Source organism: Ambystoma mexicanum, chromosome 4p, assembly GCF_040938575.1.
Source record: "Ambystoma mexicanum isolate Mex_15411 chromosome 4p, UKY_AmexF1_1, whole genome shotgun sequence".
In the NCBI taxonomy this organism is placed as follows: Eukaryota; Metazoa; Chordata; class Amphibia; order Caudata; family Ambystomatidae; genus Ambystoma; species Ambystoma mexicanum.
In genome coordinates, this window is record NC_090927.1 from 814,276,660 (window position 1) to 814,299,005 (window position 22,346).

General features: G+C 49.6%; 1 protein-coding gene across 2 annotated transcripts in view; it reads left to right on the forward strand.

Moving 5' to 3' along the window:
* Nucleotides 1-22,346, forward strand: part of SLC35A1 (solute carrier family 35 member A1) — a 383,699-nt gene that overhangs the window by 334,395 nt on the left and 26,958 nt on the right. For both annotated transcript variants that reach the window (XM_069606380.1, XM_069606381.1), the window contains exons 6-7: nucleotides 2,984-3,160; nucleotides 14,438-14,572. In XM_069606380.1, coding sequence (XP_069462481.1) covers nucleotides 2,984-3,160; nucleotides 14,438-14,572 — 312 coding nt within the window. The remainder of the gene's footprint in view (nucleotides 1-2,983; nucleotides 3,161-14,437; nucleotides 14,573-22,346) is intronic.

A 22,346-nucleotide genomic window follows, 5' to 3' on the forward strand; every position in this document is an offset into this window, starting at 1 on the left:
GTGTGCGCGCTACAAAAGGATTTGAGACACACTGGAACAGAGCCTGATATTCCTGTGCATCTTTTAATCAGGGTGTTGGTTTCCTTTGATGTAGGTTGCTTCCAAAATTGGGAGGATAATGGCACACTGATGACCTTTGTCCACTGACATAAGTTCTCTGTGTATATTTGACAATATCCTTCCAGTTTCTCTCACTGGCCTTTTACCTGACTGGCGGTCGTGGAGGCAGTTTCGTTTCTAGTTTTGCTTTACTCCAATATTTTGAATATGTATAGACTGCACTGTAATTGGTTAAGATCTTTCCACACAAATTCCAAATTTGGATTCTCCCGGCAACCATTACCTTTTATCTTGAAGAGGACAAATACCCTCTTCAAATACTAAGATGAGTCCAATTTAGGCAAGGGCATATTTGACACTTAAATCTGTCACTGGGTACCATTCTTTTTCTCTGAATCATCACAAAACAAGGCAATATCAATTTTAATCTACATGCCAAACGTTAAAGAATAGAGGCAATTATTTTATATTCGCACCCGGGTTGGGGGAGCTAATCAGCAGGTTTGCTTAGATCGCTGGCTGCATCCCACGATCCAAGCCTGTGTTCCGAGCAACCTGTAGACTGCTCTCCTGCTCTATGTCCCCCCCCCCCCCTACCATCCCCTACCCTTCGCTCTGGTCATCATTACGTTCCCTACCCACCCCTTACCCTAGTCACATTTTATACTTTTGGTGGCGGCACAACCGCCCCTCCAGTCTCCCGGGCCACAATGGAAATGGGAGAGGGGGCTCCACTTGGAGGCCTGTCTTGCAGCTCCACTGTGGCCATCTTAGGTAAGCATTTTGTATGAATGAACAGGATGCCACAAACTCGTCCCATTCACTCCTACCAAATACATTGCTGATTGGAAACCCGGGGTGCTAATAGCAATAACACCCGATCCGGCGGGCTGGATTGGCTTTTTCTGTGGCTATTGTGTGAGATTTTTCTGTTTCCCGAAGGGAGCTCTCCCATTGATCATGTTTTCGCCCTGTCATTTTAAAGACTGCAAGATTAATATGGAACCATTTGTTGGGATCTTTCATATCCTGCTTGGGTATTTTCATTTTAGTGGGCGTGAGAATATTAAACATGCTTGTAATGTTGGCATGGAGTACCTCTAAAAGATCAGCCAGTTCTGAATTTTGGCAGCCAAAGTTGTAGTGAATGGTAGGTTTCTGGGAGGAGGATTTCTTCAAGGGTCGTGGTTTGTCTTGTGGCCACTGCTTTCTGGTTTACAGTCCTACAAGAGGACATTTGAGAGTTGATGCATAATCACAGAGAACCCTGTTCACATCTGGCTTGTATTGATAGGTTGGTTGTCCCAATGTTGGTCTCAGCACTAAGTCCAAGCTGTGTTGTGTGTTCGACCCCTCTTAAGATTTTTTCTATCTCCATTGAAAAGATGTTCTATACAAAGTTTGTAGTAACTTTGTTCCTGGGTACGTCTAGCGTCAGGTTGAAGTCCCCTAGCAGTAGGATTTTCTGGGCTTGGTTTGCAGCCGGGGTCCCAGGTTTATAGAATTGGCTTGAATTTTTGTAAGTTAAGTTTATCACTGCTTTCACAAATTATGCATTTGAGTTCCTCGATCTGTTGAAGTGGTAGTATTTTTTGGGGATGTAGCTTGAGGATGAAGTACCAAGTCTAGAAAGTCTTCAAGGAATGCTTAGTCGTAAGTCGGCTTGTAGTATATCATTCTGGTCACAAATGATGTGCTTGGATTTCTTGCTTGCCCTTCATCATATACACCACACGACATGACTTACTCTGTTGCCACAAGAAGTCAACAGTTTTGAAATAAAAATATGAAATATTTTCAGCTTTCCAGACTATAAATAAAGGAGCAAGGGGGATGCAAGTGTCCGTTAAAAGTGTATTAAGAGGGAACCAAAATAAAAAACACTCTCTTGGAAAAGGAGCAATCTAAATCAGAGAAAATATTTATTTTATTGAACTAGGCCCATATCCTGCAGTAATTGCTCTTTATCGGCATGAGCAAAAGGGCAACAACACAGATTAAAAAAACACCCCCTATCCCACATACCCAATTCAATCTGCCACCGAAGAAATAAACACTTCTGTAGCTTGAGAATTTGGGAGTGGGGACTTTGGACCAGAGCTGGGAGACAATGCTCTGGGACACTGGGGTCTGGATGATGTGCCTTGTAATATCTTTGGTCTGATACTGTTCACTCATGGTGATGTTGGAGTATTCTAATGCACCCACATTTCATTGTAAAAGATACCTTTGGTTATTTTAGGGTATCTTTCAAACATCCTGCATCATCACCCCAGGAGGGAAAAAGGAATAGTTGTACTCTACATTTTACATTTTCTCTGTAAGCCAGTTTGGTCAATCAGGACAAAATGCACGTAATATTTTCTGGTTGAGGGTGTGAAATGGAAAAAACAAGGCATTTAGGACAATCAAAATAAGGATGTCCATTATTCTATGCCTTGACACAATTTGGAATGTGGTCATGATGGCACAGTGTACGCACTTGGATAAAATAAAAAGAAATTGTTATCACGCATGTGTACCCATGACGCTCTTGATGGCACTGATATCGGTCATCAAAGCAACCATTGAGAGGGTTACGTGAGTGTCTCATACAGTGCTATGAGGTCGGAAGTGGCACTCCAATAGTTTGTTACCATAACTACTGATGAACACCTTCCTCCCTTTGGGCCCTGCTGTAATTGCAGAAACTGGTTGAGGCCAGTGTCGCTGCAAGTGGTGACTGATGCACATCTTGAAGACATTTGTCCCAGCTCCCACACAGATGTTGTGCAACATTGTGCAGCCCTTGACCAAGGCTCCTAGCCCTTGCTAGAATCCACATTGCCCACTTAGGTCAGTGTGAATGACTTGGATACAGTGTGCATGGCTTTTTTTTATATGCTTCTGTCCATCATTACAACAGTATTTTCTTTTCTTCCAGGGGTGTACTTTGAAAAGGTTTTGAAGAGTTCTGACACCTCCCTGTGGGTGAGAAACATTCAGATGTACCTATCTGGAATAGTGGTCACTTTAGCAGGCGTTGTATTGTCAGATGGTCCTCAGGTCTTGGAAAAGGGGTTTTTCTATGGCTATTCGCCTTCCGTCTGGTTTGTTGTTTGTAAGTATACATTCAGATTGTTTCTCTGCCATAATGAAATCCAAAATGACCACACTAATAGTTTGCATCCTATGGTAGCTTTTTATGTATGTTTTATACTTTTCTTCACCATTAGTGCCATGGCATAGTTTCCTGCAACCATCAGTGTCCATCCTATTCTGGGGAAGCATTTCAAACTAGACTGCCCACAGTTAGGAAGAGAAAGAAACTAGTTTAGTAACTGTTTCTATGCAAGTTGTTTCAATTGTGTCTGTAGGATGCCTAGGCAGTAGGATATCTTCTCTGGCTCTTTGACAAGCTGGGTCTGACCACCCTTCCACTTTCTCCTTTCATTTTAAGTTTAGGCAATCTCTGGACCTTCATAAAGGTTCATTGCAGTTGCTTTTATGTAAATGTACCGGCTAAGGCAATTGGAACGTGCAATGAAAGCTACGCTGAGCAAGAATTCCTTGGACAAGGAGCTTGTTCTGCAAACCCTGGCACAACGGGCCACTGGAGGATGCTGGCCTAGGAAACACAAGCTTCTTGCATGTACATAGTAAAGAGAAACTTCATAGTTTGTCCTTATCAACGGTTAGCAAACATTGGCCGGTCCAAATACAGGTAAGGCTTGACTCGAGCAGTCCTCACATGTACTGCCCTCTTCCCCTAAAGTAGAGCTGTATGAGGGCGCTAGAGGGCCATCCAAGATGGCCACCTTGGACTAAGCTCCCACTTAACCCCGCATCAATCCTGCAAAATCCTGCGGTTTCAGGAGTCTCTGCGAATCAGACTCCCGGTGCCTGAAACGTTGGCCTCTCCTGTATCACCCACAAGAAATCTTGATGAAAAACGGCCCCTCCATCCTGAAAATCGGCCCATGCGCCCCTGTTGCCGAGCGTAACACTCCCGGCCTGCGTGAGCCCGGCCGCCCCTCCGAGAGAATCCCTCTGCCGGGCCCGCGGCGGGTGCCCTGGATGTCGGCAGCAAGGCGTTTGTGGGGCGAAGAGCGAGCGCCGACCATCAGACTCCTTCCCCTCCCCCCCAGCCAGTGCCAACGACAAGGGAGGAACAACATCCTAACGGAAGAGGCAGCGACGTGTGAGGCGAGCTGAGTCACAGGCCCCCTGCCTTTCCCCCCACCCCGGCCCGCAACCTTCCAACCTGCTCTGGCAGCCAGCCCGCCCCGGCTGAGAGCCGTCGAGCGTGAGACGCCCTGCGGTCGCCCTGCAGTCGGCATCGGGAAGATGGCCTCGCTCCCCCTCCTCCACGCAAAGCCGGCCTTCAAGTGAGAACCACAGCAAAGCGGCGTCCGGGTGGCCGACTCCGCAACCTGCGCCGACTCAGGCCGAGCCAGCTCGGACTACCCGATCCAGCACGAACCTGGTGCGACCCACGCCCGGAGGATCCGGCATAGTGGAGCGGAGGTAAGGAGAGGGGGGAGAAGCCGCGATAGACACCAGAAAGAGCGGACCTTGCCTCCTCCCCCCCCCCTCCCTCCATGCGCTGCCTTGGCGGAGACTCTGCGAACTCCAGCGCCGCAACAAACTGTACCTTCCACATTTTGGCGACATCCACCACTTGCAGCTGAGTAGCCGCCATCACTTGGATAACCATCTGTCCCCACACCGAGGCACACAAGCTCCAACTTCCTCCCAAATATATGCCCGCGAAGACACCCCCCCACATACCAAGGAGGGCCGAGAGGCCGACAGCTACCCACCTACATACGCCACTCCTGCACCGAAACACACGGCAGGGGCTGGGTTCGGCAGGAACACACCCCACACGAGAGGGTCTGCTTCTCCGTCCTTTATGGCCGCAGGCCACTTGTCACATCCAGCAACAACCAGCCAAGTCCACATCTCGGCTCTTGAAGAGCCCAAGAAGTAGTCGAACCACCCTCAATCCTCATAACTCATACCCATCCTCGCAGCCACGATGGGAAAAAACGACAAATCCCAGAGGAAGCTGAACTTCGAAGGTGGCTCGACCCCTAAAGCACCTCTCCAGCAAGAGGACCATGCTCCCTCATCTATCGGGCTTCACCAGGACGCTTCTCCCGATAACCCCTTTGAAATTAAAGAAATCCTCCTAGATCTGAAGGCCGGCATTGGCAGTTTGAGCAATAAAATGGACGGCCTTGCGTCCAAAGTCGATCTCCTACAACACCGCATGGACTCTCATACCGAACGCATGAACGAAATGGAGCAGAGAGTGTCAAACCTTGATGACAGTTCAACTAATCTCATCAATAAAGTCTCCCAGCTAGAATCGCAGGTCAAAATAACCGCAGCCAACTGTGAAGACTTAGAAGGCAGGTCGAGAAGAAACAACCTAAGGATCGTCGGAGTAAGAGAGCAGCAAATGCAGGAGAAAATGGAAGACTTCGTAGAAGCTCTGTGCATCAATCTATTTGGCAACAATGCTTTGTCCTGCCTTTTTATAGTAGAGAGAGCCCACAGAGTCCCAACGTCGAGACCAGCCCGAGGTGCTCCTCCCAGACCGATAATAGCGAGGCTATTGAATTACAGAGACCGAGATTCCTTACTCCGGCTCGCCAGGGAGAAAGGCGACTTAAAACTACGAAGGGGACAAAATCCATTTCTACCCCGACTTCTCCCCAGCAGTGCAAACACAGCGAAAAACATTTGCCGGCGTCAAACAGAGACTCCGTAATAGTCAACTGGCGTACTCGATGCTATACCCGGCGCGCCTCAGAGTCCAGCACGAAGGAAAGGTTCAGTTCTTCCAAACCCCAGATGAAGCAAACCTATTTCTGGACCGATTAGGATGCCCAGATCAGAACCAAGCTTGCCCCAGACCCCAAAGAGACCGAAATCCCAGGAACCCCCCATAAATGACAAAATCAGGACAGCATCCAAGAAGCTGTCCAGCAACTCAGAGAAAGCCGAAACTTCCACAAGCAGCATCAGTCGGGGCGGGGAGGCTTGGGAGGCCCCTTGCGCCCCTAGCACAGCTACTGTTAATTGGTTTATTGCCTACGTTGAGTTCTTCTGCCTGGGTGAGGGCCCTGACCCCTGGTGGGACGCCTCCATGGGCCACGTTGTTTAATTGTTGGTTAACGAGGCTCCTCTCGGTGGGCCAGTTTGTGGTTGCCCACCCGATGCAGAGTAAAGTCTCGGGCCTGTTGGAGTTGAACCGCAGTTCGAGTTCCCAGAAGTTACTAGGAAAGTTCAGCCCCACTGATTTGTGTCCGCCCGGCTCCCCGCCTTCTCCCTGCCCGCCATCAGAACTGTTGCCTCACCCGGACCTCCGCTCTCGGAGCACCGACCCAGACACTGAGCTAAGCATAGCCAGACAACCGCTGTCTAACACCCCAATGAAGCGGCCCTTTATAAAATCCAAACCGCCACATTCAATGTCGTAACATGTAATATAGGAGGCGGCAACAACCCAGCCAAGACCAGGAAAACCCTACAGTACCTCAGACGCCACAAAGTGGATGTGGCCCTGATCCAAGAGACCCATCTCACTCCAGGGAAAGATCGTCTGTGGGCCAAGAGCTGGGGCTGCCATAGATACTTCTCATCCTATTCTACATATTCGAGAGGAGTCGCTATCCTCCTACACAAACGTCTCAGTTTTCGGCAACTACATACAGCAAAAGACACGGAAGGAAGAGCACTCCTGGTGAGTGGCATCATCGCCGGTCAGAAAGTGACCTTCGTTAACTCATATGCACCGAATGTGGATGGCCCCAACAACTTCGGATGGGTACTGACTCAGCTTTCCACCTGCGACCCTACAACAACAATTATCTGGGGCGGAGACATGAACACAGTCATGGACCCTAGCGAGACAGATCACCGGCTACACAACAGCCGCCATCCAAGGCGGGTCTCCAAATAAAGGAAATCTGCAAAATGTTCGATCTACAGGACATATGGAGAGTCTCTAGTGGAGACCAGCGTGACTTCACCTTTCACTCTGCAGTCCACAACACAAACTCCCGGATTGACTATTTCTTTACCTCAATAAATGGCCCCTTAACATGCGACCGGTGCTGCATCCAGCCACGAACACTCTGACCACTCACCACTCTTCCTAAGGCTCAAACCATTTAGTCCCACCCCGCCACTACAGCGCTGGCGTTTCAAGGTGGGCGCGCTTCGGGAGAGTGTCTTTGCATCCGAACTAAGGGAGGAGATAGAAGTATTTCTGGAGGCAAACATGGGATGAGTCGCCTCAGCGGGCTCAATATGGGAAGCTCTAAAGTGTTTTATCAGAGGAGTCTGCCACACCTAAGAAAATGGCATCCTCAAACTCATTAGAAGTGAACTCACTACAAGCGAAAACAAATTAAAGCAGCTCGAGATCCAGATTACGAGCAACTCCAATCCGGAAGCAGCAACTTCTTTAAAAATATAACTACAGAAATTCAACGCTGCAGCGGAGTGCGAGGTCAAATTTCTACACCGTACCAGCCAGGTCCGTCAATACGGAGAGGGCCAAAAGCCAGGCGCTCTGCTGGCGAACCTGATCAGAGCCGATAACAAACCGTCACAAATCGAAAGGATCCGAACCAGGCATGCCAAGGTAGTCCACACCGACAAGGAGATTGCTGGGGAATTCAGTCAGTTCTACCAAGACCTTTACAGTGCCAAGCTCCCGGAAGACTCCAACGTCCCTCTGGAATACCTTGAAGACACGGAACTCTATTGGGTCGAACATCACCTACGTGAACCCTTGAACGAGTTGATCTCACAAGAAGAGATCAGAATAGCTATAAAGTCCCTGCCCTCATCCAACGCGCCTGGTCCCGACGGCCTCACAGGCGAATTTTACAAGGCCTTCGCAGAAACCCTGACCCCGCTCCTGGCAGCAGTGTATGAGGAGGCGCTGGAGCGGGGGACCCTCCCTCACTCATCCCGGGAAGCCAATGTAATTCTTCTACACAAACCTGGTAAACCACCAGAAGAATGCGCTTCGTACCGCCCGATCTCATTGCTTAATCTCGACAATAAAATACTCGCTAAGGTCCTGGTGAACAGATTATTGCCACTGATGCCCGCCCTGGTGTTGGCAGATCAAGCAGGTTTTATACCAGGCCGCAATACAACCTTCGGCATACGGAGAATGTTCGGAATCATCGAGGCGCTTGACCCAACATCCCAGGCAATAGCGGTCTTGCTAGACGCCGAAAAAGCGTTCGACTCGGTGGAGTGGCCGTTTATGTTCATGGTTCTCACCAGGATGGGGTTAGGGGCCTGTTTCATAAAGCTAGTCTCCCTCCTGTACACTAAGCCACAAGCTAACATCATAGTGGGCACGGCAAAATCAACATCAATAAATTTACAGCGTGATACGAGACAAGGATGCCCGCTGTCAGCACTAATCTTTGCCCTGGTAATGGAGCCACTAGCCTCAAACTTACGAGAACTCCGACAACAGAGGGGACTCATCATTGGCCCACACAAGCTTATTGTCTCTCTATACGCCGATGACGTGGCTCTCTTCATACGTGACCCTGAAGTTAACCTGAATCCAGTCATGCGGGAAGTCATCAAATTCGGGGCAGCCTACGGATTAAAAATCAACCACTCTAAATCCGTCATCTTCCCACTGACTCAAACCACTAAACAGTTTGCAGACTATTTCGGTCTCACGTGGAAGACCGCTAAAGTTTGTTACCTGGGAATTCAACTGTCACTAGACCAGCATGAGGTGTTCCGAGATAACCACGAGGAAGCACTAAAGTCCCTACAAGACAGTCACACGCTGGAAAACGCTTCCCCTAACACTCTGGGGCAGAACATCATTGGTTAAGATGATAGTGCTACCAAAACTTCTGTACCTCTTCAACAATATTCCACTCCTGCTACCGCAAACTTTCTTGAGGAAGCTGAAAAGCCTGGTCCTTGAACTGCTTTGGGCCGGCAAGCCAGCCAGAGCCGCCCATTCAGTATTAACACTTCCTGTGAACAAAGGCGATCTAGCCCTCCCGGACCTGGTGAAATATTTCTGGGCAGCCCAGGCACAATACCTCAGCCACTGGTACGCAACGCAATCCATTCGTCCACATGTACAAGTGGAACGAGCCCTAGCGACCCCTAACTTCCTGACGGCAGTGGTATTCGGGCAGCTCCCCGTGCCCTGCCCTACGATGAATGTGATGCTCACGACGTACAAGGTCTGGAAGACCCTTGCCAGCAAACTTGGGGTGCAAACAAGATACTCGCCCCTCTTGCCAGTCAAATTTATCCCTGGAATCCCCCTAACGTCAGAAAAAGTCTTCCACCAATGGGTCGACAAGCGTCACATAAAAACCCTGGGGGACCTATTCACAGAGGAAAGCTTCCTAACTCCAGATCAAGCCAAACAGAAAGTGGGCAACACTGCTCTGGACGTGTTTCTCTATTTCCGGACCCCGGTACACACTACAGTCCCTCTTACCTGACTTCCTGCGACAACCACCGACATGGCAATTGCTTCATGATGTCATTCAAGCACAGGGAGGCGGTAGGCTGGTGTCACAAATATACAAAGCTTTAACCTCGGGCACGACACCCGCCAACACTGGCGCAAAAACCCGATGGGAAAGAGCACTAAACAGTCATATCGGATGAGGACTGGAGCTACGCCCTGAATCAGACCCAGAAAATCGCGCTCAACTCCCGCCTCAAGCTTATCCACTTCAACTTCCTCCATCAGACCTACTACACTCCTGAAAAAATCAACAAACATCATCCCGACACCCAGGCGGAGTGTAAGAGATGCGGAACCCTATCTGCGAACTTTCTACACCTGTCATGGGAATGCCCAGAAATCGCCCCCTTCTGGAACCAAGTACTGGACAAAACGGCGATCGTGGGAGAAGCAATACACCCAAGTCATACTGCAGCACTACTGGGAATGACAAGACTACTATCCGCTCCATCAAGGAGGTTAGCTGGGGTCCTGTTGACACTTGCTCGTAGGAGAATTGCCATGGCATGGGGCCGAGGCCCCCCCCTTCCTACGCTGCCTGGCGTAAAGACTTACTGTACTACCAGGATATAGAGGCCGACTTCATAAAACTTCTCCCTCACCACGCTCGCCCGCCTGACATATGGGGCCCGCTGGTGGCCTTCTTGATGCGCGAGGCGGAGACCACCTCGGCGAATGCATTGGAGCCTGGCGACTCGCCCCGACGCAGTCCCAGCCCAGGCCAAATTTCCCTGGCTTAAAGACCACAGAGGGGCGTGAGCTACACCAATGACACTGGTCGGCGGTGGCGGAGGCGTGGGGGTTCGGGGGTGGGTGGGGCTCGGGGCAGTTACGGGTTGATGGCGCAAAGTTTCAATCCACCCTAATGTGGGTGTGTATGTGTGTGGTGTATTAAATACCAAAAATAAAGTTTTTTTTAAAAAAAATAAAGTAGAGCTGTATGTGCTTTTTTTTTTTTATTGCATAGGCTGGTTGATCATCTACCCTGAAGAGCCATTTCTCATGTAAGGAGGTGTTTAGGTTTTCAGTGACATAGCAGACATTTTGTACTTTACATGGGGATTGTAATAGGCATTTCGCTGGGTTTGGGCAGATTCTGTGGGCATGCCCTATTTCTCAACATCTGTCTTGTTGGGGGCCTATGTCACTTCAGTAAACAGTGTGGAAAAGTAGTATGGTTGACCCTGCACCAGGTCATATGGTAGAGATGTCTGTAGTTAGAACCCTTTGTTGCAATTTGCAATTCTAAGAGTTTGCTGTACGCATCTTTCATGGGCAGGTGAGGCGATGCATAAAAGATACCTTTCTAAATTGCTGGATGGGTGTTAAGGTATATTTCTACTTTCTGCTGAATGCCCCACAATATGCCACAGAAGGAAAGACTTAAGGGAACATTTGTCTCAAAATGACCACTATTCTGCTGTAGTACTATTATCACACCACATAAAAAATACCACCTTGAAAACTGTAACTCGTTTGTTTTACTTATTGTAGTACAGCAATATTTTGTTCAGGTTCTGATAAGTTCACCATTATAATCAGATGATGGGCACCATCTCATTTTAGAAAACTGAAATGTTTTTGATAAAAACACTGTTTTCGTGAAGTAGTAGCTTCTACCCATAACTGTATACATTGTGTTAATGAAGTAATCCCACCAGATCTGGGAATACCTATTGAAAACTTAAAACGTGATTATAAAGCTCTGTTTATGTATTTAATTATTAGCACCCGGGGAAGAGAAGCCAACTAATCGGGTTGCTCGGATTGAAGGCTGAATCCCACGATCTCAGCCAGCGTTCCAGGCAGCCTGATAGCTGCTTCGCCCGCCATCGTCCCCCTCCTCCCTTCCCCTGAGTTTTCAGATCCCTTCCCATCTCCCTGCCCCACTTATCTGATTCCTTTGGCTGCAGGGCCCAGCTACCTCAACTCCATGTCCTCACCAGCCACCATGCAAATGGAGGGAGGGGCTCCATATAGAAACCTGTCTTCCAGCTCCAAGGCAGCCGTCTTGGTGTGAGTATTTTGTTTGAATGGCATCCCGTTCATTCAAACAAAATACATTGCTTTCCTAATTGAAAACCCAGGAGGTCTGGGGGTTGATGAATCTAAGGTTTTCGTCCCTTCTCCCCAAGGGGAAGCAACCCCCTTTGAGGCTAGGGAGGTGAGCCCGCTTAGCTAGACCATCCCTAGGGTTCTGGGCAAGTGGGACCTCACTGGGAGTGACTCCCCTCTAGGGGACAAGGACTTCAATTCCCAAGTGGATCTCCCTACACCAGCCTGACTATCTGCTTATATGGGACTAACCCCAACATCGTTAATGTGGATTCATATCTATTGGCTTCCGGCGATGCTGAACAGAAGACGAACCATGAATGGAAACGGCACGCTCCTTTTTCCACGATACAATCTGTAAATGGAAGGAGCCAGAAATGGTAGAGGACAGAGAATAATATGCCGTGGAAACCATCTGATGTATTTGGTCTGGATGGGCGCAACAGAGTACAGCGCAGAGCCGATGAGAGCCCACGGAATAGGAAAAGCTACGCAAAGACACCGGGAATCTGCCGGATTGAGCAGTGCAAGTGGTGGCATTGCCGTGGAACAGCCGTGGTAGGTGTGCGACCCAGAGAGGAACGCTGAAACGTTACCAGAAGCGAGTAAGGAAGTCTATGTTCGGCAAACGTGTGTCGAGCATCCAGAAAGCACAGGACACAGAGAGAGAGTTTACACGGAAACTGAGGCAACTGACATGACGAGAAGTCGTAGAGGATACATCTTCAAGCCGTGCCCAGTGAATCGGCTCACACTAAATGAAGGTAGCAGGGTGAGAGGCTACGGGAATCAGACGAACGCTACCAAATTGACGGTCATGTTGAATATGAACATTTGAGAAAGCAAGAAAACTTACGTTGGGAGAGGGTTGGAAAAGCTAACTATTGCTAATTATTGGCAGTCTAGGAAAAAGACTGTGAGAAACCAAGTGAGAATTCAGAGAATACCTTGCCAATTTCAAAGACATTTGAAGGGAGAAATGAACGAAAGGCCACAGGAGGAGTGGCTTCAGTCACCTAAAGAGGAAATCCACATTTCGAAAGAAACGGGTCTATATATAGAAGGATAAAGGAAGAGAGTACCTCCTAAAAGGAGTGGAAGCCAAGAGCAAATGACTAAGAACGGGGATATAAAAGGGGAGAATGTAAGGAAAAGCCCAAAAGGGGTGGCATCAGAAAGCCCATATGTAAGTTACTCAGATCAGAGACATTGGAGGGGAGAATATAATGAAAAAACCAGAAGGGGACAACTGCAGTTAAACGGAAGAGGAATCAAAGATATCAGGCTCATAGAGACGAAAGGCCTCCACCCAAAATCAAAAGCTACAGAAGCTCACTAGGGAAAACCGCTATACAAGAGAAGAAATATTGTATTTTGACTTTTTGCTTAATAGAACTTTGTACTTTGGAAAAACCTAAAAAAAAAAAGCCTGGAGAAATACGGTTTAAGTGATGTAGCCCGAGTTAGCTATGAATGTAATGGTAGGGCCAGACAGGATTAGCTTATTGGACAGAGGACATATTATTGTGTGGACTTTGACCATAGACCAGCACCTTAATTAGTTTGGTTAGGAAGAGGACATCTCCATAGTGTTGGGGTCAGATAGGCATTAGATAGATTTGTGAATATTGGCATGTCCACACTTAGGCAGAACTGTGAACATTAGCATGTCCACACTTAGATAGAATTGTGAATATTAGCATGTCCACACTTAGGCAGAATTGTGAATATTGGCATGTCCTCACCTAGATAGAATTGTGAACATTGGCCTGCGTCACATCTAGATAAAATTGTGAATATTAGCATGTCCACACTTAGGTAGAACTGTGAATATTAGCATGCACACACTTAGATAGAATCGTGAATATTAGCATGTCCACACCTAGATAGAATTGTGAACACTAGCCTGCGCCGCATCTAGATAGGATTGTGAAGGCCAACAAGTGCCACGCTTAAACAATACTGTGAATGTTAGCATGCTAAAGGTCAGGTAACCCACTAACCAATATAACCTCAAACTCTGCATACTTATCTCACTCAAAAACTCACACAACCATCTCTCGCACCACAAGCCGCACACACTTCACAACACTGCAACAACACATAAGCCGGAGCAACAGCACACGCGGACTGACACCGATCCAATACCCGCACCAAAGCTCAGCATCCGGTGTATACCGAGTTGAAGCTGCCAACAGAACACCACTCCTCTCACTATCCTACTCCCTCTTCACCTTACTAACCCACCCCCCCCCCCTTATCGTTTACAGATCCGCCAGAGGGCCTGGGGACCAATTCTGTTGGTGACGTTGCGCGGTACAAATACCTTTAAATTTGCTTTCTTTTCAATACATAAACATCACTAAAATGTCCTTGTTGAGTCCGAGCCCTTCTGGTATGCCACAGGTGCTAGTAGTAATAAGAACCCGTTCTGGGGGCTACACCAGCTGGTAATGGTGCCGGAGCCCAGCTTTGCTCCGGCATAGAACTGCCTTCCGGTGAAACCCTCAGAATGGCTGCTTATTGCTATAGGGAATCCCTTTGTAAAACTATCTGTTTAAAGCCTTGTGCTTTAATCTTCTTACAATAGTAGTTTCTAGAGTATTTGGTACAAGCAGCCTGTTTGACCGTCTTCAAAGTGCAAGACCTTTGAAGAATAGATCTGCTGTATCTCAAAGCATCTTTAGATGTGAACTAAATCTATATTCCCTTGTCCATTTGTTCCATTCCCCTTCTCGATGTGTGTTGCTGTTTTGTTGTGTTAACTGCGTTTTCTTTCTGCTTCTCCCCAAGTCCTAGCCAGCGTTGGAGGCCTGTACACTTCAGTTGTCGTGAAATACACAGACAATATTATGAAAGGTTTTTCTGCTGCAGCTGCCATTGTCCTTTCCACCATTGCATCTGTGATGCTGTTTGGTTTACAGATAAGTGAGTGATTTTATTTATTTTGGTTCCTTGATTTGCATGTGGACTGCGGTATGCAAGTGAAGGAGGATTTGGGGGTTTAAGCTGAAGAGGTTGCCGGGGACGCAAGGAGAATGATGGTTTAAGAAAAGGACTTAGGGTAGCGGTTAGGACAAAGCAGAGAAATAGTAGAACTATTGATCAACACCAACTGCTGAGTAAGTAGCATGCAGATTCTTGTGGTAGTATAAAGGGGCAGTTTACTTTATTTCCCTTTTATGTTTCATATAAAACACTGATCAATTATCCAGCCTATTGGGAAACAATTCCTCTTTGTGGCCTTCTCTTTTAGCATAAATATTGAAACCAGTACTACTGATGTGGCTATTATTTATCAGATAGACATTTGCGAATGCTGCTTTATATATTGACTGCACACGGTGATAGTTACCACTGCCCCTTCGTTCTCATTGGGAATTTGTGACTTTGATGCTCCAATTACATATATTTTACTTTGCTTGAAATTTGAGGACGTCTAACTCTGACGACGCATGATTTAAAAGCAACTAAGGAAATGTTTTAAAGCGTTATTTAATATTCTAATTTCTTTGACATCATGTTGCATTGTCATAATCTTAAGCATTTTTTACTGAATTGTAAGTCCTCTATTTCTACGTCATTTTAAATCGTCCCCTTTAAGTGCAGCTGGGTGTTTTTCAGCATCTCTAGTATACTGTGATAATAAACATGTCTCTTGTCTGACTCCAGCAAAAGATAATGTCCTTCGTGGTTACTGTAACACCAAATTGATGATTGTGAATACCGATAAAGTAGTACTATTCTTTGGCTGGAGGACATGTAAGATTGCGTGGTATTTAGCTAGCAACCAGCTGGAAATGGTCACATGATACAATTACTTGGGGATTTGTTTTTCATATGCCTGACCTTAATAGATATATTTTAGAAAGTATCTAGTAAGAGCTAGGAAGACTATTGTAGGGCTTCTGACATTTAACAGGGTTTTGTAATTGTTATTGCCAATTTGCGTTGCGTACAGAGCAAAATGTGTATATGTACCCTTACTACTACTGTACTGGAATAATGTCTGGGTAGTCAGTTCCTGGGCTAGCAAAATGAGAAGCTTGGCTCTGCAGAAAGTGTGGGCTTAACAGACGTGTTCCTCAACTCTGCCATATTGGGGAACCTGGGCTCGAAGTAATTGGGTAACTGCATATTAAGTTTTGTTAATCTTGGGTCTTCAGTTGAAGAACAGAACATTGACTTAAAAGCAGCATAAAGCAAATTATGTACTTAAACAATATGCATGCATACCTGCTGCATTCCATCAAAGTCCTCTATTATCCTTCGATGCAAGAAGGAACTAACATATTTTTGCAACACCTGCCTTCTCTCTGCTGTAACCCACACCTGTGGTCTCTAACCCCCTCCTTTTGCCTCGTCTTTGCATTGGCATCGTTGTGATGCTTTTTTCACTGCTCTGTACTGGCCTTTCTGACATTGTCTTTAACCTCTGGATAATGTTCACTAATGCTATGTTATGTTGCAAGGCTTTTATACTGTTGCAAATCACCACCTTAGTGGTCTCAAAGCGTTTGCCTCAAAGTTGGCATATTGTCACACTGTCTGTGATATTCATTCTTTAGTTTCGAAGAGCAACAGGTAGTTAACAAGGTTGTATGTTGGAACACAAATTGTTTCAGCGAAACTAAGATGGTTGAATTCTTTAAACCAAATTGTTTACCACGAAATGGAAGGGCAGACCCCTTTACCCCTACTGACCATCTACTTTTTCGGGGTAAAAATTGCACTAACAAATTCGACCATTTTACTTTCAGTCAAATAGGTACCTTTTCACACAGTGTTTGACTGCTTGGTGGGCTCCAGCCACTCCTTTACATTCTAGTGGATTTTTGATCTAGGATTACCTTTTAAACTTTCTCTCAGGTAAACTTCAGAGTAGTAATTTGGGGACAGACGTGGCTCGGTCAAGAATAAACTGTCATGGGTGAATGCAATTGCAGAAGAAATTGGTAGGATGGGCTGCTATGGATCGGTTCACCCTTTCTAGGCTACGTTGCAAGCCTTTTGCTCATGAGTGAGAGCTCACATGATCAGAATATGCCATTAGGCCTGCCCCAAGATCTCAGCACACGCTGGTGCATCAAAGGCCAGTGTCTGAAACTGATGCCATGTCACATTGTCCCCCTTAAGTGTTTATGGATGGTGCAGTATGTGCCTGTATTTACCTGGGTGAAAGGTAATTAATGATCTTCTCCAGCATGGGGTCTGGCAGGGATTCACATGCTCATGAATATTCCCCGTCAGGCTGGGAATCCTCGGAAAAGAAAAAAAAAACAGTTTCGTTTCTGAACTGTCTTTCTACTAGTAGCCAATCACTGGTCTCTGGGTCATACTGCCCCCAGCCAATGACTACCCTTTACCTAAGCCCCTCCTCTGGCAGCCATCTTCAGATTTTTACCGCACGTTCAAGCGTTGGGAGTCCTCGTGCTATAGCTCTCAAGCTTTTACTGCATTTTGCGTTTTTTGAAGAGTTTACTCTTATATTTTTGGTCAATCGAGCCTCAAGCTCCACCAACTTCGCTTCCGATTAACGGGGATCAGTTTTCGGAATTTCGCAACATTTCGTTGTGTTTCCACTTCTCGGAGGATTCTGGAAGATTTTGAGGCCTACCTCGTGGACATGGCCCAGGACAAGGGAAGCATGATGCCTACTGGATCCAAACTGTTCAGGAGCTGCCCTGGGTTCGGGCTCCAGAACGTCTTGAGGAGGATGAGCACTCTCTGTGCCTCTACTGCCTTCATGATGAAAAAACGCACGTGGAGAAGGACTGTGCGTTTTGCAAGAATATGCCCAAACGGACGATGAAGGATTGTCTGATTCGACTCACCAACTGGCTGGAAGGGAAGAGCCCAGCAGCAGGTGAGAAGAAGAAGAAAACCGAGCGGTCTTCTAAGACCTTTGAGTGTTATCCGGCGACGGGGGCCCAACAAAAGGCTAAGCACCGCGGGCACCGGGAGTGCCGATCGGGCGGGCTCCTCGACTGCCAGGCAGGGCGCACTATCACCAACGCCATCAACACACGAGCCAACGCTCTGGCTCGGTGAAGAGGAAGTCGGAGAACCCGGGTAAGCTTCGGGAGTAGCCCCGGTCGATCCCGACGGAGACAGCAGAGGGGGAGCGAGGCGATGACCCACCCCTCAAGGTGAAGGCCTCAGGCACACCCAAGGTAGTTAAGGCCCTGATTCACCTGGCTAAGGCCTCGATCGAGGGAGTCGTAGCAGCCCTGGCGAAGCCTACAGAGGCTTCCCCAGTGGAGGCGACTTCAGGGGCTAGAGATTCCCTGCCACCTAGGAAGGAATTGTCTTTTCTGCCTATCGAGAAGACCCCCATGAAACCCCAGCACGGAAAAAAGGGGGGGCACGGTGGCATTAACGGACTCGGATACCACCTATGAGGATGAGTTGGCAAGAGTCCAAAGGATCCTGGACAAGAAGTTCGAGGAATCCAAGGCCCACGGGAAGGATCCCGAGGAGAGCGACGGGGTAGCCGGCGAGGAAGATGGGGCCACGGAGGATCCTACACCCCGACCGTCGGCCCGTTGCAGCCGGTATCACAGGACAATTCAGGAGCTATCCTGATGGCTATACAGACCCTGTGCACGGAGATGAGGACGAGGATGCCCTTACCCCCCACCGAGGACCCAGCGGAGCCTGGTCCATCGCGGAGTCCGCCTAACAAGCGGAGGCGAGTCCATCCTCCTCTCCCATTCAGCCTTCATCCCCAACCCCTCCTCCGAGAGACGGACACAGAGACGGCGACGACGGGGATGGACGATGACAGTGGTGACGAGGGAATGGACCTCACCTCACCTCCTGCTCGGGCCCCCCCTGACGAAATTGGCTCCTTCCACGCCATGATCGCCAGGGCATCTGAGCTCTTCCAGCTCTGCCCCGAAGAATAGAAGAAGGAAGGTTTCCTCTACCAACGGCGGGAGGCCAAGAGGAAGACTGTCCTCTCAATCCCGTTACTGGACAACATCTGGGATGAGGGGCTAGCGCTACTGAAGAACCCGTCCACTCCTCCTGCCAGAAGAGACCGGTATGAGAATAAATACTGTGTCCCAAACTCTTCCCCTGTGTGTCTCAGGGCGCAGCCGTCCCCGGATTCGGTGGTCTCCGCGGCGGCCAAGAAGAAGGCGGCGGGGCCGACGGTGTCGGCGGGGGGCGGAAGCTGGACACCATGGGACGACGAGTCATTTCGTCGGCAGCGACGACGATTAAAGCGGCCAACGCCCTTGCGATCGTGGCTCGCTACGACAGGGAGCTGTGGTTCAAGATCGCTCCTTTGCTGGACTTCCTTCCAGACAACAAGAGGGCCGAGGCCCTAGAAATCCTACAGGAAGGCGAGGTGGCGTCGGATCCCGCCATCACGGTGGCCACGGACATCGCCGACACCGGCTTTCATCAGATGGGCAACAGCGTTTGCCTTCGCCGGCGCGGTTGGCTCAAGGCCACAGATTTCTGCGAGGACGTGCAGACCAGGGTTCTGGCCATGCCCTTCGACGGGAACAACCTGTTCGGCAAGACAGTGGACAAGTCACTGCAGGCCAGCAAGGCGGACAACGAGAGGGCTCAGACTTTGGGTGTTCTTCAACAATGACGGCCGTCCTTTCGGAACTCTAGCGGCAAGCAAGGTGCCTCCAAAGGATTCAGTGGCGGTTCCTCGTCGTACCGTCAAGCAGCCCAGTCCTCGTCGCAGGAGGCCTACAGAGGATGAGGCAAGACAGGAGGATCCCGTCGTCGCCGCCAAGGCGGCAAAGGCCGCGATAAAGCAGGATTGAACCGGCCGTAGCGTCGGGCCCCCACCTGAGCACCCCAGTGGGAGGCCGGCTGGTGAATTTCATCAGCGTGTGGGAGTCAATCTCCACCGACTGTTGGGTGCTGGATGCCCTGGCCCGTGGGCACACTCTGGAATTTCTAAAGAAGTGCCCCCGAATTCCACCCGTGGACAGTAAGGAAAACCACGCCCCTCAGCTGCTGCTGGAGGTACGGGCGATGCTAAGAAAGGGAGCCGTCAAGCTCGTCCCAAAGAGGCTCGCGATACTTCCTCGTCCGGAAGAAGATTGGCAGTTGGCGACCCATCCTGGACTTTCGTCATCTAAACAAGTACATCAAGTCCCAGAAGTTCCGGATGGTCACCCTCCAGCACGTACTGGGACAGCTGGAGGAGGGCGACTTCTTTTCGTCGCTGGACTTGGAGGACGTCTACGTTCACATCGCCATTCTAAAAGGACACCGAAAATTCCTGCGATTTGTGGTCCAAGGGTGACACTACCAGTTCAATGCCCTTCGGATTGAAGTCGGCACCCAGGGTGTTCACCAAGTGCCTCGCACCGGTGGCGGCGCAGCTGTGCCTGCAGGGGATCCACGTCTACCCCTACCTGGACGATTGGCTCATCCGAGCAAAGTCAAGAAAACTCACCATCGATCACACAGCGAAGACCGTCCAACTGCTCACGGATCTGGGATTCTCAATGAACTTCGCGAAATCCCACTTGGTACCATTGCAAGTTGCCCTGTTCCTGGGAGCCAGGCTCGACACAGTGGTGCGTTTGGCTTCTCCGTCGCAGGAAAGGACGAAGGCCAACCTGGGCAAGGTACAACGGCTGTTGACCATGGATGAGGCCAGGGTGAGGTCCATCAAGTCCCTGCTCGGCATGTTGTCCTTGTGCGCCTGTGCAGACTGCGGATGCGACCACTACAGGAGTTCCTCGACGCCCGTTGGATGCAAGCGGCAGGCAGCTTCGAAGACAGCATCTCTCTCAACTAGACTTTCCGCCAAGCGATCCGATGGTGGGGCACCCGCGCGCATTTGGAGGCCCTCGGGTCATTTTTTCTGGGCCCTCGGGTCATTTTTTCCGTCCCTCAAGGGCAAGGTGGTGAGGGTCTTCATCGACAACACCACCATAATGTTCTACATCAGGAAGCAGGGGGGCGCCAGATCCCCAGCCTTATCCAAGGAAGCCCAGGATCTGTAGCACTGGGCCGTCGCCCAAGGGATGTTCCTGGTACCCTTCCATCTGGCAGGAATAAAGAACACCATCGCCGACTCAATCAGCAGGGAGCTGCGCTCGTGCCATGAGTGGGAGCTGCGGCAGGATCCAGTGGATCTCCTATTTGAGGGTGAGGCAACCCTCAGATCGACCTATTCGCGACGGCGAATGCCAAGTGCTGGAGGTTTGCATGGGCGATGCCTTCTCATTCCCCTGGGACGGCCTGTTCCTGCATGCTTTCCCACCGTTGCCGTTGCTGCTGCGACTCATCAGTCAACTCAGACGGTCCCGGTGCAAGATGATCCTCGTCGCACCGGCGTGGCCGCGGCAGATCTGGTTCCCGGACCTTCTGGCCATGTCAGCGTCCTCCCCACCCCCCACCCCCGATCAAACTGCCGATGGACGCGGATCTTCTCGCCAGAGAGGGAGGTGCCATCCTCCACCACGATTCGGGATCGCTGAACTTGCAGGAGCCAAGCCTGCAACACTAGAGTTCGGAGGGTATGATATCCTGGCAGACTGCAAGGAGGTGCTTGCAAAGGCCAGGGCGTCCTTGACTCTCAAGTGCTATGGACACAAATGGAAGAGGTTCTCTGTCTGGTGCCGTGCACAGAAGATTAACCCTCTGCGGATTACGGCCCCTCAAGTGCTGCCGTACTTGCTATCCAAAGCCAAAGCCGGGCTGGCTCATGCCTCCATCAAGATCCACCTGGCGGCTATCTCCCGCTACACCAGAACTCCGGGACGCTCGTCGCTATGGTCCCATCGCCTGGTGAAGGAGTTCATGGAAGGACTGTTCCGATCGTTCCCACCGGAGAAGGGTCCGGCCCAGCGTGGGAGCTCAACGTGGTGCGGACCAGGCTCGTGGGGCTGCCATTCGAGCCGCTGCATTCGGCACCGTTGAAGTTCCTGTCGTGGAAGACAGAGTTTCTTGTGGCCATCACCTCTGCACGACGAGTGGGAGAGATCCAGGCCCTCTCCTGTAAACCTCCATACCTGACTTTTCACGAGACGAGGGTGGTGATGAGGACACAGCCCTTCTTCATGCCTAAGGTGCCATCGGACTTCCATCTCAACGAGCCCTTGGTGTTACCCGATTTCTTCCCGTCGCCTTCGTCGCTGGCTGAGAGGACGTTGCACTCGCTGGATGTAGCCAGAGCGCTGAAGTTCTACGTGGACCGCACGAAGAGCCTTCGGAAGACATCACAACTGTTTGTGAACTTTGGACCTGTGAACCAATGGAAGGCCCTCTCGAAGGCTTCCATTTCCAGATGGCTCTCCGGCTGCATCATGCAATGTCACCGGTTGGCAAACCGACCGTTGCCCGACCATCCGAGAGCCCATTCGACTAGAGCGATCGCTGCTACTACGGCATTCCTATCCGGTGTGCCCCTGCTCGACATCTGCAGGACTGATACGTGGGGGTCGACGCACACCTTCATGAGATTCTACTGCATCGACTGGGATTCCAGGGAGGAGTCCAGAGTCAGCCAGGTAGTGCTGCGCAACCTGTTCGCCTGAAGGTGGGCCTGGTGAGGAGGTAAGCGTTGCTTAATGTTGAGTTGATGAAATGCTTAATGTTGAGCCTTGCCACCTCCCGTGGTTGTGCATGTGTGTACTATGTATTCTTATATTCATGAGCATGTGAATCCATGCCAGACCCCATGCTGGAGAAGGAACAATTTACTTACCTGTAACTGTTG